The sequence below is a fragment of the Ischnura elegans genome (genome assembly GCF_921293095.1).
Source record: "Ischnura elegans chromosome 13 unlocalized genomic scaffold, ioIscEleg1.1 SUPER_13_unloc_3, whole genome shotgun sequence".
Taxonomy (NCBI): Eukaryota; Metazoa; Arthropoda; class Insecta; order Odonata; family Coenagrionidae; genus Ischnura; species Ischnura elegans.
In genome coordinates, this window is record NW_025791659.1 from 6,271,941 (window position 1) to 6,287,304 (window position 15,364).

Consider the following 15,364-nt stretch of genomic DNA (forward strand, 5'->3'; position numbering starts at 1 on the left):
TTGCTCTTTTCTGTAGAATAAATAATTCTTTAGCGGAGGAAGAATGGCCCTAAACCTCAATGCCATAGTTTAAGTGGCAGTGAAAAATGGCAAAGTAAACTGCTGGAAGATATTCAGTGGGAATGAGAGTTTTCAGCTTTCTTAGCATGTACAGTGAGTCCTCGTTCTACGTCACCCCGTTTAACGTCATTTCCCGATAACGTCACGAAAATTTTGAGACCGTCATTCGTTTATCCCACCTACGCTTCGCGATAACGTCAAGTCTTTCAAATTTCGCGCGAAAAAAAAGGCGATGCGGCGGGCGTTGCAGGTTGTTCGTTTTTTGTGGACGGTAATACAATCAGTCTAAGCAAAGTGTAAAACGGTGTGTTTAGTCTTAATTGCGATTACGGTATTAGCAAAAATTTCTGCAAAATGAATTCTTGCGTAGGTGCGCAAGGTTTTACCTGACAATGGTTTTCAGGAACCTAAAAAGTGATTTCGAGGCATTTTTCCGTGCAGAACTCGGTGTTTTTGTCGTCACTTTTTTCGCCGAGTTCACAATAATTTTGGTTCCTGTAACTGCGACGATGTTTCAGCGATGATTATATCTTAGACTGTACTCTAAGAACCTTGGATGATGCCCAGGCGACGCTCGCCCGGGCGACCACCATAGCAAAGCCGAAAAGCAAATGCTGGAAGATACAAAAATGGAGAAGGATTTACGTCAATGCTGCTATTGTCGTCGATGAAGACAGGAACTCGTATTTATGCGATAGTTTGGCATTCCCACCGTAAAAAAATGCCCCAGGTATGATACGCTAACATTTTTTTCGCGTAGGAATTGTGAGGTCTAGGAGCCGATATTCACTTTTTACATTGTTTCTTAAGGGATATTATGCATCGATTAACGTCATTTCGTTTATCGTCACATTTTTCAGGAACGGTAAGTGACGTTAAACGAGGACTCACTGTATATAGCTTTAGACAATTTTACAGTAGTAGAGAAAGTATGACAGTCCCATAGTAGTCTGCAGTCAAAGTCAAAGCCTAGTAGCTTTAAAGTGCCGGTATGATACAAAGTGGGGCTTAGAGGGAATACCATCTGTTGGGTTTTTTCTGTATTGAGGGCAAGCCCATATGCTGAGAACCATTCTTCAGCCACGGAGAGGATAACATCAGAGGGGTAAATGGTCTATTCTTCTCGGTCTTCAGCGTTAATTGTCTAACAATTAACGCTGAAGCTTTTTGATCAGCGATAGCGAACAATACATACATACAGTGGAAGCCTCTTATAACGAGTACGGGATATAGCGACAAGCTCGAATTAGCGACAGCTACCCAAGGAACCATTTTAAACCCTATGATTTAAATGTAAATTAAATTCGTATTAGCGATAATTGCTCGATTCCTCTCTTGTGCCATTCGTAATTACGACAGGTTGACTTTTTGACCACGTGCCACATCACTAGAATTCAATGCTTTTAAAACGGCATTTTTTCCGCCAACGTCGACGTCTACATGTTCCGTATTCTCCTATTCTTCCTTCCTTAATAAATTTCTCGAGTACACATTTCATTGCTCTTTTGTCATCTCCCTCCCGCGCATCCGCAGTGAGGTTAAAAATTATTCCGCCCGTCTGCTAGCACCATGGCTGGTAAACGCAAGTCCTTGGATTTAAAAACCAAATTGAGAATTATTGCAGATTGTGAAAGTGGAGAGTGTTCAAAGAGTGAAATAGCGAGGCCATTTGGAATTAATACATCGACATTGTTCACTATTTTAAATAAAAAAGAACAAATTCGTTCGGCAGTGCTTAAAGAAGGGCGTCCAAGCACTCAAAAACACCGGCGGCCCGGAGAGCATCCGCAGCTAGAAACTGCTCTTTTCTCGTGGTTTTGCCAGCAAATAGCCGCAGGGATTCCTATCACCGGCCCAATGATGAAGGCTAAAGTTGAGTATTTGTGTGAGAGGCTTGGTGAAGACAATTTTAAGTGCTCGGATGGATGGTTTGCACGATTTAAAAATAGGAAGGGGATATCCCTTCACAAACTATCCGGTGAATCATCAAGTGTCGACGTTAATCCTGTGAAAGGCTGGGCTCCGGTCCTTAAAGACTATTTGGACAATTACAGCCCCTGCGATATTTACAACGCGGATGAGACGGGCATATATTTTAACCTTCTCCCGAACTAAACTCTCGCCACTCGAACGGACCCCTGCAAAGGAGGGAAGAAAAGTAAAGACCGCGTAACTGTTCTTTTATGCGCCAAGATGGATGGTTGAGATAAGTTAAAACCGTTCGTGGTGGGGAAATCTGCCCATTCCCGATGTTTTAAGGGAGTTAAAACTCTCCCTTGCACTTACGAAGCAAATAAAAATGCTTGGATGACGGCTGCTATCTTTACGCAGTGGTTACGAGCGTTTGATGCCAGGATTGGTGGAAGGAATAAAAAAGTACTATTATTAATTGACAATTGCCCAGCCCACCCACCAATAGAACTAAGAAACGTTAAAATTGTGTTATTGCCGCCTTAAACGTTAATGCCATCAGCATTCCTATCAAAAAGTGTGCGCCACTGCCGCTAGAGGTCTCTACGTCCGCTGATATTGCGTCTGATTGCGTGAATCTCTACGAAACATAAATATTGCTAACAGACAGACAAAGAGTGGACTTCATTTATCATTTGTCCTTCTATTTATTTGAAACATTTTTCACCCTTTCCACCGAAGACAATAGATATGACTAATATGCTTTTAGATGCCGTAATGCTGTTCGGTTTCATGATTCCGATAGCATTTGAGTCGGCTGTTTTGAAACACGATAGTAAATTATTCATACAGGCAGACTTGAAGCATAAGAAGATTACTTCCACCTTCATTCCGCCGTTAACCTGAAAAGGATAGAATTGCAATGCTCATGTGGAACCCTAAAATTTTATCACGCTCCTTTCGTGACCCAATTGCAGCAGTCACCCATCATTTTCATTACTACTCGGAGAGATAGAAGGTATGAATTTTTGAACAGATTCCGAAGTTTTAGCATTTAATAGTCTGATGCATAGCCATAACTGGTAGTTATGACATGTATATTTGGAGCATCCAAGAAATAAGGATAATAACAGCTCATAATGCACAGTTCAGTACGAGTGAGTCTGAAGCTGGGACTTTTAAAATCGACTTCTTAATGCCTCGGCATATAGCATCCTGCATAATTACATATGATTTGATCATAGATTGCAAGTGAATATGATCATTAGTGAATTAAATGTTCAAAAGAATGATTTAAAACGGCTATCATGCTGCAATTTTCGCCTCTCGGCAGAAACAGCCGTGGTGACGCCTGATGAGTGATTTTTTTGTGACGATGTAATGGCATTCGGTAACAACGACAACTCACTATAGCGACAGATTTCTCTGTTCCCAACAGCTGTCGTTATAAGGGGCTTCCACTGTATATGATGTCCGCCGCAATATCACAGCAAATAATGCCACTGAGTGTATAAAATCAGCTTTAGCGACACTAGAAGACTGATTCATTCCCTTGCCTGCCAAACCTCGTAATGAATGCACCGAGGAGTCAACGAGTGAGATGGACTAGTGGCTACGGAGAAGACTTACCACGGCAGCAATCCGGAGTTGGTAATTCGAACCTCTCCTCACCAATTTTTTTTTTCATTTACTTAGTATGGCAGTGACATTTTTTATCCACTTTAACGCATATCAACTTAATTAAACACTGCTGTCGTTTTAAAATTTTGAATGGAGAAAATTCTCTTTTTGCTTTCCGCGGATATCATTATTCATTTTTAACGAAATATCAGTGCACCAATAATATGGAAAATATTTCAGTCAGGTAAACTGCTCCATCAAGTCCTTTTTCGTATTACCCGAATATTATATCGTTTTAAATAATATATATAGACACTCACGAGACCCGCTTAATTGATGGGGCCGGGTCGGTGTGAACTTGGAAGGTTGGCACATGAAGCAACCTGCATCCGTTGCCTTCGCGGCGAGCTGACGAGGACAGACCCGGACGCGACTGAGCAACCGAACCTCTCTACCACTCCTTACGTTTCTCCGTTTTTACCTGATGATAGCAACTCATCGCTATCATCAGGTAAAAAATTTTGTACCTGATGATAGCGATGAATCGCTGAAAGGCGTCATACTTGTATAAATACTGTGGACATTCACAAAGTTTTTTCACTTTCATTTATAACTGTAGTTGCAGAATATGTCATTGCTTCTTTTAAAAGTTTTTGCATGACATGTCAGTTCGGCACTTAAGGGAGAAGGTGAAGTTGAATTTCTTCACCACCAAGAAAGTAAAAGGGTTGAAAGGGTATAAAAATTCGGTGTTGTAATTAATTCGGTTGTAACTGAATGCACCAAGGGGTCAGCGATTTAACGTTCAATGCGACGGACTGTGCACCTAATTTTAAGTGCTCGGAGCACTCGAGCCAAGTGTCAACTTCTTGACTCAAATTTTCGAGTATCCCTACATCCCTAATCGAAACCATTTTCGATGGCAATAAATTACCTTGTAGAAATAGCCAAGTTTTTATCTCTTATATTCCTACAAAAATTGTTTCACAATAGGGTAGTTTCCTTCATCAAAGAAAACGAAATGCATGGATTGCAATTCGTTAGCCAGCATTAGTGTATTCATAATAAACAAATTATTTGGTTTTAGAAAGCCCAGTTTAGACGAATGGCAATGGTCAATTTTATCCTCATTGGAAAAAAGGTCAGATTGGCACCCATGCGATGCCACTCCACGTGACATTACGGGGACCTAGTTTCTATACGAGTAGATAGGAGTTTTACATCGTCTGAGATTACCAATGCATGCACGAGGCACAGAGATGAGGGAAACATGTCTTAATAATCACCTATTACAACTGCCTAAGGTCGGAAAGTTTCCTTCGTTTGATAAGGTATTAATAATCCTTTTTTAAGCCAAGCGCTACCCGCTAGCAGGGTACTCAGCTACCTGCTAGCATCCTGCGTCGTATCAGCGCTCAAAGCCTCGCCTCAAGGTCACCTCACTTGCAGTAGCGGGAACCAGAACGACGTCACATGGAGATTTCCCGGCATTCATACTTACCCGTCGCGTTTTCGCATGCTTGAAAATTTTCACTTTTTACTTTATGGCGAAAAATAGATATCGTCATACAAAAATCTAAAAGCGTGAAATGCGTACTCCATGAGTAATAATCTTTCGATATAGGCAATAAATAAAATAATAGGAAACCACCCTATTCACTATTTATTCACCCTATTTGAATCTTCCATTCCAACAAAAATTGTTTTACAATCGGTTAACCTCCAAGAAAATATTGGAGGAGTATGAAACTCATGCACGGATTATGTGCAGCCAGAGAATCGGTAGTAGTCAGGTGCATTTTCTGCTTCTGTGTAAGCATGTTCTCTGGAGAATAAATTTTTATATTTATTAATGAGTGTGTGGCTAATACCTATTATTTATGAGATTATTTTTATACTTGTTTGTTTTTTAAATATATTTTCATAATTTATTTTGTTTATAAAACCCAATTCAAAGGCCTTAGTGCTGTTTTTGGTGTTAAATAATTAAATAAAATAAATAATATCTATTTGCAGGCATACAGTTCATTCTTCTACCTGGAACAAGTTGTGGACTACTTCACGGGAGACAGGTGTCCCCACCTGGTGGAGAAGCCTAAAATATTCCTGGTGCAGGTACAGTTAACATTTGGTTGTGGGAAATTTCAAGAATGTGGGTAAACTCTTTTTGGGATCCCCAACGGGTTAATTTATCCGTAATGGCCAACGATTCAAGCTACGACTATCGGGCCCATCCTCAGGGCTACTGAATAGGTTAGTTTCCGTCATTAACACTTTCAACGCGGCGGTAATTTTTTTAAGTTTTGCCGGTGACTGAATTTTAATTCTTTGGTTTTAGATGGTTTTGGTCTCATTTTGAATAGATTGTTCATTGGAAGTTACGAAAAAAATTTTTTTTTATGAAAAATCGCAATTTCAAATTTGACGACGATCGTCGTCCGACGTCACCGGATAGCATAGCAGTCGTGTAATGCGTGGTTGCATAATTGAGCCCATTTTTCCGATGACTTTTTCTTTTTACCGTATGCCATGTTCTGTCTCTAATCTGACATGTCAATTGAATATAAATTGATCCGTGCCGTAAATATTAATTAGCAAGAACTTTGATGGCTGTGTAATATTCGAATTTCTTAGTCGTTGATAGAGAATTATGTGGCATAACCTTTTCTATTTCAACTTTTTGAATTTCTATTTGAAGGATCCGACGAGGAATATATCTTTCAAATCAAAGACGAGGTGGGAATTTAAAACAAATAAAGATGTAAATTTCATATATTTAAATTAACACTAAGAGGACGGGAGTTTCGCCCAATCTATAAGGACGGCTAGTGTTCATTTGATCACAAATTCCTTTTATCGAATTCAATGCCGTTTTTCTACCCATTGACGGTGTTATTGTAATATTGTTCAAATCCATTCTTTAAAAACTTATCTTAGCATTAACAATAGTATTACTGTTGAAAACAATACGTAATTATTATTTCTGAAAATAATGAGTTATATTATGTTCAGTTTTCATGAGTCTCAAAGTAAATTCGCTCAAATTTCAAAATTATATTGTTTTAAATGAAAAAAAGGACCTGCTCTAACCATTTATCTATATATAAAAAATGATTTTTCATTCATTGAAACTAAAATGTATAAAATATTTCGGAGCATAATTTTTCAGACTCGTTTTTATTTTTTCGGCGCAATTTCCGGGAATTATATTTTTGCGTTGAAACAAACAAAGGAGGAATAATACAGAGAAGGAGACGACATTCCAAGTGGATACAAAAATTGGGTTTAGACGACAACTTCCGAAGTGCTAATCACCCGAACCCGACCCGGGTGCTGATCCCTATCTTCCAGGAACTTGCGCTAATGCTTCTTACCCGTTCCAGGAGGGAATACCAAAGTTAGGAAACAATAGAATTTTACATCTTTCGCTCTTCCTCTGCACTCCCTAAAGGAAACAACGGTTTTCACCAGGTACATGGTGGGGGGACCGAAAACCAGGCAAAATAAAAAATATTTTGAAATTATTATCATTTAATACTTAAATTTTACATAACATTTAATAATGGAATACATAATATTTAATACATTCAATCATGGAGAGGACTAACATTGAACATTTCTATGAAATGCTTCAAAGCATGGCTTCAAGCACAGGGGTGGGCATCCCTCACAGGCGGGGCAAAAATATGCCGTCTCCTTCCTGAACCCTCTAGACTTACAGAACGTGCAGCGTCGTTGAGGGACACGTTTTCGTTTTTGGTCGATGTCATGTGTTTCCGGAAAGTGCTTAGACAATCCAAGGACCCTGGAGGTTAGGCTGGGAGAGGAACGAGGAATAGGTTCGGAATATGACGGACTGATTTTGTAGAGTCGATCAGACGGTTGCGGCTCATCACGACCAGGATTACTCGCAAAATGCAGAGCTTGCATGATCGCGGTGAACCTGTCCCTGCTAATGCATTTCCTAAAGTAAGGATAATTGAAAAGGGGGTCTACACTCCAATAGTCGGATATTATACTCAATGGGCATGTGCCCATGTGGTAGAGAACCCCCAAAAACGTTAAAAATTCCACCGATGTGAGCGGCTTCCACTTCGTTATTCTTGCTCTGGGAAATACATTAGCAGAAATTAAAACGTCTGCTTGTCTATTTGTCTCCGTCACTATCAAGTCCACCATGTCATCTGTCATGAGGAGGTCAAAATACTTACGGGGATCGTCTCCTGAGTCTTGCATATTGAGGCCAGGGGTGTCAGTGAAGGGGAATTGTGGGTGGGTTGGTCTTTTCTCCGTCCAAGTGTAAGTCTTTGTCGCAGTTCTTGTCGTAAGGGGAGGGGACTGAGAGCCTAGAGGGCCAGGAGAGGAAGGAGAAGCATATTTTGAGGGATCACCCACCCTACCTTCTTCTTCATCCTCCGAGGATCCCCACTCCGTTTCCCCGAAGGAGGAATCGTCGCTTTCTTCGTCCATAGAAAGAAGTTCCGCCATCTCCTCTGCAGAAAGCACCCTCCCGAATCTTCTTTCTTCCTCCCTCCTCTTCCTTTTTGGGGGTGGAAATGACCGCGAGGCCGATGGCTGCGGACTTGGGGGACGAGAAGGGGTGTCAGGGGGCTGGCGGCTTTCACCAGAACTCGAAGGGCTGGGGTTACTGCTGGAGGTTGGAAGGGGAGGTTTTGAGGGGAGTTGGGTGGTTTTCTCAATAGACTGGCTTTTGACACCCCGCTTCCCTTTCTTCGGGACCCCTTTCCCCGGTAGTCCCTTTGCGGTCCATTCCTCCGTGTTACCTCCGCGTTTCCTTTCTGAAAACAAGAATGTTTACAAGTACGTGTTTATATGAAGGTATAACAAGAAAAAACATCGCATAGCAATGAAATAATTGAGTAATGTTTATGATATCACGTACCTTACTGCCAAAGAACTTGGATCGGAAGTTATCAGGAAATATTTGTAAAATTTCGCTTCCACTTGTTTGCTATATACAGGAGAAAAAGAAACAATATCAGCAGACAAAATTGAAGCAAATCAATAATAGTACTTTTATTAAAATTACAATAACAACAAGCGCAAATGATGATAAATATTTATCGAATGTCATAAAGGAAATATTCAAGTTACAAGTGACTGGAGTAAAATACTGCAAATTATCACCTATTGAAGACAAACTAGTAAAAAAACGTAAAATATTTGCTAATAGCATATTCCTGGTAAAATTAAATGCAGCAATGTAATCACATGGTCCGGAATGCATTGTAATGCTTAGCCTCAATCTAAAATAGAATAATGAGTATCTGTCCAAAACGAAAATTATTTTCACATAATGTAACAATTTCACTGAAGAACGACTTTACTTCTCTGCTTTAAAATACAATTAAAAAACAACTTTACATTCACGAAGTTATTTTGTAAACGCAATTTCAAAATTTTATCACAAGCGATATATCTACAAAAAAAATTATAAAAAAATAAAAAAACACCGATGAAATCGTAATATGGGTACGAGGAGAATGCGGGGGTGAAAGGGAGGGGGGGAGGAAATCTCAAATAAAAAAATGCAAAACTTTCAACTAATGATTTTTACCACATACGAAAGTTGTTTTACGTTAAAAAGGGGTCGGTACACATTAAAACCACAAAAGGAGAGTGATAATTAACAAAAAAAAGTGTAACTTACCATCGAAAAGAAACAGCTGTAGGAACCTTCCTGGAGATGAGTCGCTCCGGCTACTGGCGATGCACTCGCTCTGAGGGCTAATGAACGACTGACAAGCGAAATGGAAGCGCTATGGGTCGGCGTCTCTCGTATATGGCCTTGGAAAGGGAGAGCGGACTTGGACGACGATCGTCGTCCGGCGTCACTGGATAGCACCCGGCGGACGACGATCGTCGTCAGTCAGCGTTGAACGTGTTAAAGAAAACGAAAGGCATTGATTGCGATTCGTTACCCACCATTAGTGTATTCATAATATACAAATTATTTCGTTTTAGAAATACCGGTTTAGACGAATGTTAATGGTCCATTTTTATCCTCATTTGAAAAGGGCCAGATTGGCGCCCATGCGATGCCACTCCATGTGACGTCACAGGGACCTAGTGTCTACACGAGAGGATAGGAGTTTTACATCGTCTGAGATTAACAATGCATGTATGAGGCACAGAGCTCAGGGAAACATGTTTTTATAATCAGCTATTACAACTGGATAAGGTCGGAAAGTTTTCTTCGTTTGATAAGGTATTAATAATCCTTATATAAGCCAAGCTCTACCAGCTAGCTTGGTACTCAGCTACCTGCCAGCATCCTGCGTCATATCAGCACTCGGAGCTTTGCCCCAAGGTCACCCCACTTGCGGCAGTGGGAAGCAGAACGAAGTCACGCGGAGTTTTTTCCCGGCATTCATACTTAGCCGTCGCGTTTTCGCGCGCTTGAAAATTTTCACTATTCATTTAATCGCGAAAAATAGATATCGTCATTTAAAAAACTGAAGTCTTGAAATACATTCCCCAGGAGTAATAATCTTTCGATTAAGGCAATAAAAAAATTATAGGAAACCACCCTATTATTTAATTTTTGTGTGGTTGCTTAGTCTCATTGTTACAATAAATTTATTTCATAAAAATATAATTCTATAATTAGCTATTTAATCATCTTAAAGCAGTAGAGAAAGTGAGTTCATTTCGAAAAAAGTCAGAGCCCATCTCATCAACAACCTGTATTACTCCCTATCCGAATACTCAAGTGAAAAACTTTATCAAAAACTTTTTCAGGGTTCACACTCAACCGTGAAAATCTCAAAACCGTGTATAAGCTGTGAATTTCGTCTACCGTGAAAAAACCTGAAAAAAGCCGTGAATTTCGTTGTAAAACCTTCAAAATCTCTCAAATTTGAATGTAGAACTACGATAAACGGATCAAAAGAAAAATCGATGTGGTGTTCACGTTTCAAGGTCAGTCACACGCAGACGCTGTCCATCCATTTATCTCCACACATATTGTAACCCGTCTCGTCGGGTTTTGGGGGTGGGGGAGGAATCTTTGGAGGGTTCACTCAAGGTGAGCGGGTCGTGGTTCGGGAATAAGGGAAGGTGGGGAAAACGAAAATGGAAAAGTAGGTTTGGGGTGGGTTTCACTTGCTGAATGGAGGCTGGCGTGCACGAAATAACAAAGGCTAAGGGGGATTAGCAAAAAAATCACATCTAATGAGTCATAATCTATTAAAACCTAAGCCTTCATTTTTTTAACGCTGCCGACGTTCATTTGCTCTATCTCATTACGATTCCAAGGTCAATTGGCATAACGCATCCTCTTAATATCGCGCACCATAGTGATTTATCCACCGGAATTTGCTGTTAAATTTATCACAGCCTCTCTCTTCGATTCCCATGTATCAATCCTGAAATATTTAGAATGAGGCGCTTTCTCACCTGAAGAATTAGATATTATGAAATAAAAATGTGCGGAAAGAAATTTAACGTGGCTGCGGAAGAGCGGCAATACAAGCTCACACGCCCGGTACGCGTCAATGCCGAACAGTAATTCTGGTGACTCACCGCGACGCATTAGACAGCGTTATTGGATAACTTGTTGCAGGAAAACCTTGATTGTGGGTCTAATGTAACAATTTCTTTGACTTAAACACGGCCGCTGGCTGGGACCAAGCCACCATTCACGGCACGGGCCACAGCATGGCAGAGAGTCGTCTCGTCTGAAAGCGGCCTGAATTTCACGGCGTCGTGACGTGAACGGCGGCTGGCAAAAAGTCGTTTTGTCAAAAAGCGGCCTCAATGTATCACTGCCTGTATTTCACACCGTAGACGGCACCGGACCGGATTGAAATGGGCGCCGTGATGTCAATGGCGCCGTGCTGTCAACTGCGCGATTCGATTCGTTTAAAGACATCCATAGACATGTATGGTTATTTGAAAGGACGAAGCGCTAGCAGTTAGGGGAAGGGAAGGAAGGAACAGAAAGGATAGGAGGAGAGGGGGATCTCCCTATTAACAGACGTATTGTCGGATATTCGGCTCTCCACTGAGCTACAATGCAAAAAAAAAATCATTTCAACAATGGCCAAATCTAATATCTAATTCTTCAGGTGAGAAAGTGTCTCATTCTAGATGTTTCAGTATCGATAAATGGGAAATAATGTTTCAAGTTTCTTTGAATCCGATTATGTTTTGTTATGCGTGCTTCTTTCACTGCCTTTCCTGGCAACAGCTGTAATCAAAACTAAGCGATTTTGTTGTATCTAGCTGCTGTCCTGCCTTCCCTCAACACCTGGGTGAGGGGTATCGAAAGGGAACCCAGGGCATGATACTTTTCGGTCAATTTGCAAGTTATACAGTACTATGGTTGTACCGTAGCTACAATTAGACTACATACTTGAACTATTCATATATGTACCTTGAACCAATATAAGTTGAACCATTTCTTTCATTTAGTTTTATCAGATATTTTGTACAGTCGAAATTGTGTTAAATGTTTTGTACAGGGATGCCGGCTTAAAAAAATATTGGGGGTCCCAAACCGGGGATCTTGCCCCGGAAAATTTTATAAGTAGTGAGTTTTAAGTTTTTTATGCATTTCAGAAGAGTCATATGAACAAGATTATCTTTATCTTTATTTTTATCTTTATTCATCCACGGCGAGGATTGGCCCTCGCGGATGTTGTATACAACACATTTATGAAAACATTCGATACAACGAAACATACAAAACATGTACATTGGATCAAAACATTAGAAACACATACATTACAAAGATTACATTTAAAATAAAAGAGAAGAAAAGTCCAGCTCAAAATACTCATGAATCGAGTACAGTGGATAATTGCACAGCCACTTTTCCAGCACATTTTTCAGTCTAGTGATGCTCACTGATCTGGCTTTGCTGGGTAATTTATTAAATAATTTTACTCCCAAATTGTCAGACTGGTTGTTGGTCTTAAACAGCCTACAGTAATTAGTATTTAGGCTATTTTTAGCCCTAGTGTCATGAGAGTGGATGGTGGATCGAATGGGGTAGGTATCTAAGTTATCTTTAATGATTAGAACCCGAATAAACTCGAATCTTGATATCTGGACACTTTGGGGAAAATCGACAAGCCTGAAACATTTTATCCTCCTACCCATAGCCAATTTTTGAGGGGGCATGGGCCCTTCAGGCCCCATGGAGTCGGCGCCACTGGTTATGTAAAATGCTTAATAAAAGCATAAGTATTCATGAAAAAGAAGGGTAGGAGAGAAGAGAAGCCTCATGAAAACCTTAATAAGAAGACGGAACAACCTTATAGGCCACATCTTGAGACATGACGGCCTGAGGAAGACAATCGTCAAAGGACAAGTGGAAGGCAAGAATGGAAAAGGAAGACCTCGAACAAAATATACGGAACAAGTAAAGAGAGATGTGAAAGAGAAGAAATACGTAGGTGTGAAAAGATTAGCTGATAGGAGAATAGAGTGGAGAGCTGCATCAAACCAATCCTAGGATTGTTGACCAGTGATGATGATGATGATGATGATTCATGAAACGTGTACCATATAATAATAAAATGCCTATCAATGTGGGAAAATTGTAGCATTATAATAACACCGCCAAGTTTTCTATAACACCGAAATCACATGGTTTTTAAACGAATTTTAGCAAAAAATAAAACCACTTTCACGGACCTCTATTTATTACATATATTGCTTATTGTATTGTGATTGCACAAACATCATATTGAGGTGTCTTTATTTCATGTGAAAATGTGATCTTAGGATAAATGAACGATTACTATTAGTATTTATTTAATGTTGAGCATTTTATTGTTGCAGGCGTGCCGAGGGGGGGAAAAGCAGTCGGGTGTGCGCGTGATCCCAAAGGGTGGGGGTGGCTCACAGGACAGCTTGACGCTGCCCAAGTACGCAGACATTGTGATTGCGCAGTCGCAGTACGAAGGTGAGAAGGAGGGAGGTTTGGAAACCGTGCACGCTCTCTTCCTGAAGCTCCGTTGCAAAATAATGAGGCTTGGGTCATCAAATCCATCGAGTCCTCAATTTACAAAGGTTTTAAATGTGGATTTGATAAGATTATATTATGAAATTAGAATCATTGGCGATCTGTTCTGTGTATTCGAAATTCGAGTACAGTGAGTCCTCGTTTAATGTCGCTTACCGTTCCTGATAAATGTGACGATAAACGAAATGACGTAGGCGAGCGTTGCCTGGGCATCATCCAAGGTTCTTAGAGTACAGTCTAAGAAATCATCATCACTGAAATGTCGTCACAGTTGCAGGAACTAAAATTATTGTGAACTCAGCAAAAAAAGTGACGACAAAAACTCCGAGTTCTACACGGAAAAATGCCTTGAAATCACTTTTTAGGTTCCTGATAACCATTATGTCAAGTAAAACCTTGCGTACCTACGCAAGAATTCATTTTGCATAAATTTTTTCTAAAACCGTAATCGCAATTAAGAATAAACACACCGTTTTACAGTTTGCTTAGACTGACTGTATTACCGCCCACGAAACGAACAACCTGCAACCCCCGCCGCTTCGCCTTTGTTTTCCCACAAAATTTGAAAGACTTGACGTTATCGCGAAGCGTAGGTGCGATAAATGAATGACGATCTCAAAATTTTGGTGACGTTATCGCGAAATAACGTTAAACGGGGTGACGTAGAACGAGGACTCACTGTAATTGATAACTTTTCCAAGAGACTCTTCAAGAGTTCAACAAGTTATCCCCTAAAGCATAATGGTTCACTTATAACAGAGTCCTCTACATTCTAATCTCAAAACTTCTCCGTTGACAAGTCGAGTCATTGTGTACACTTCCAAAATTGGGTCTGCCATTTTTTGACTAAATACTCCCTAGTGTCTGAACACTAGAACCGCAGACGGTACTTTTTTGTCCCATCGCCCTTTGCAAATGTTTGCCATTTATGTACTAGTGGTTTGAACTCATTTTTTACGCTCTTTCTAATGGTCATATCGAAAATATTGTACGATGTTTAGTTCGCGAGAAAATCGACGATTTACCTAGAACCGCGGGATGGGACTTTTTTGTCCCATGTGGGGAAAACATACAATTTCAGTTTTTTATGTACACTTATGTTGTATTTCGCATAAAATGTAACAGTTTATTACGAAGGGGATCGATGCACAGATACCGTTATTCTGCCAGTTAGAAGCGCAGAAGGGAATAGTCTGTGCACTGCGCCGGCCGCGTCACCTCTGCCCGACGCTGCGCCCCTCTTGACAAACAACACTTTTGCTGTCAAAATAAGTTTACTGTATTCCTAGTTATACTTAATAAAACGATTTAAACATTACCTAAACACGTGTTTTGTTCACACAAACCACAAAAAACCGCCAATTATACTTAAACATGACAGGATCAACGTATTTTGTCAATGGGACAAAAAATTCCCATGCCGCGGTTTTGGTGGGGTTGGAAAGTTCAGCGGTTCTAGTGTTAACACATTGCGTACCGGGGTATTTAAATTGCTGGGAACGCCGATTCTGGGTGGAGGAGATTGGAAATATGAATTTTTAAAGGCAGACCTAGAATTATGTTATTAGGTTTGGTGCGTATAGGTTAAGGGGATAACCATCTACAAAATTGCTCCTATTTAAGCAGTGTGATAGTAAAATAATTGACTCTACGATTGGAAGCTAATGGAACTACTTCGCATTTCTTCTGGACTAACGTACTGATAATGTATTATCTGATTTATCCACAAGTAATTAAAGGTTTGACCCTTTAGAGAATATGGTTTTTAACACGTCGCGT

General features: G+C 40.2%; 1 protein-coding gene across 1 annotated transcript in view; it reads left to right on the forward strand.

Annotated features, from left to right (window-relative positions):
* LOC124172795 (caspase-3-like) overlaps nt 1-15,364 on the forward strand; it is a 71,564-nt gene that overhangs the window by 32,836 nt on the left and 23,364 nt on the right. The window contains exons 5-6 of the mRNA XM_046552280.1: nt 5,608-5,706; nt 13,402-13,525. Of these exons, the coding sequence (XP_046408236.1) occupies nt 5,608-5,706; nt 13,402-13,525 (223 nt within the window). The remainder of the gene's footprint in view (nt 1-5,607; nt 5,707-13,401; nt 13,526-15,364) is intronic.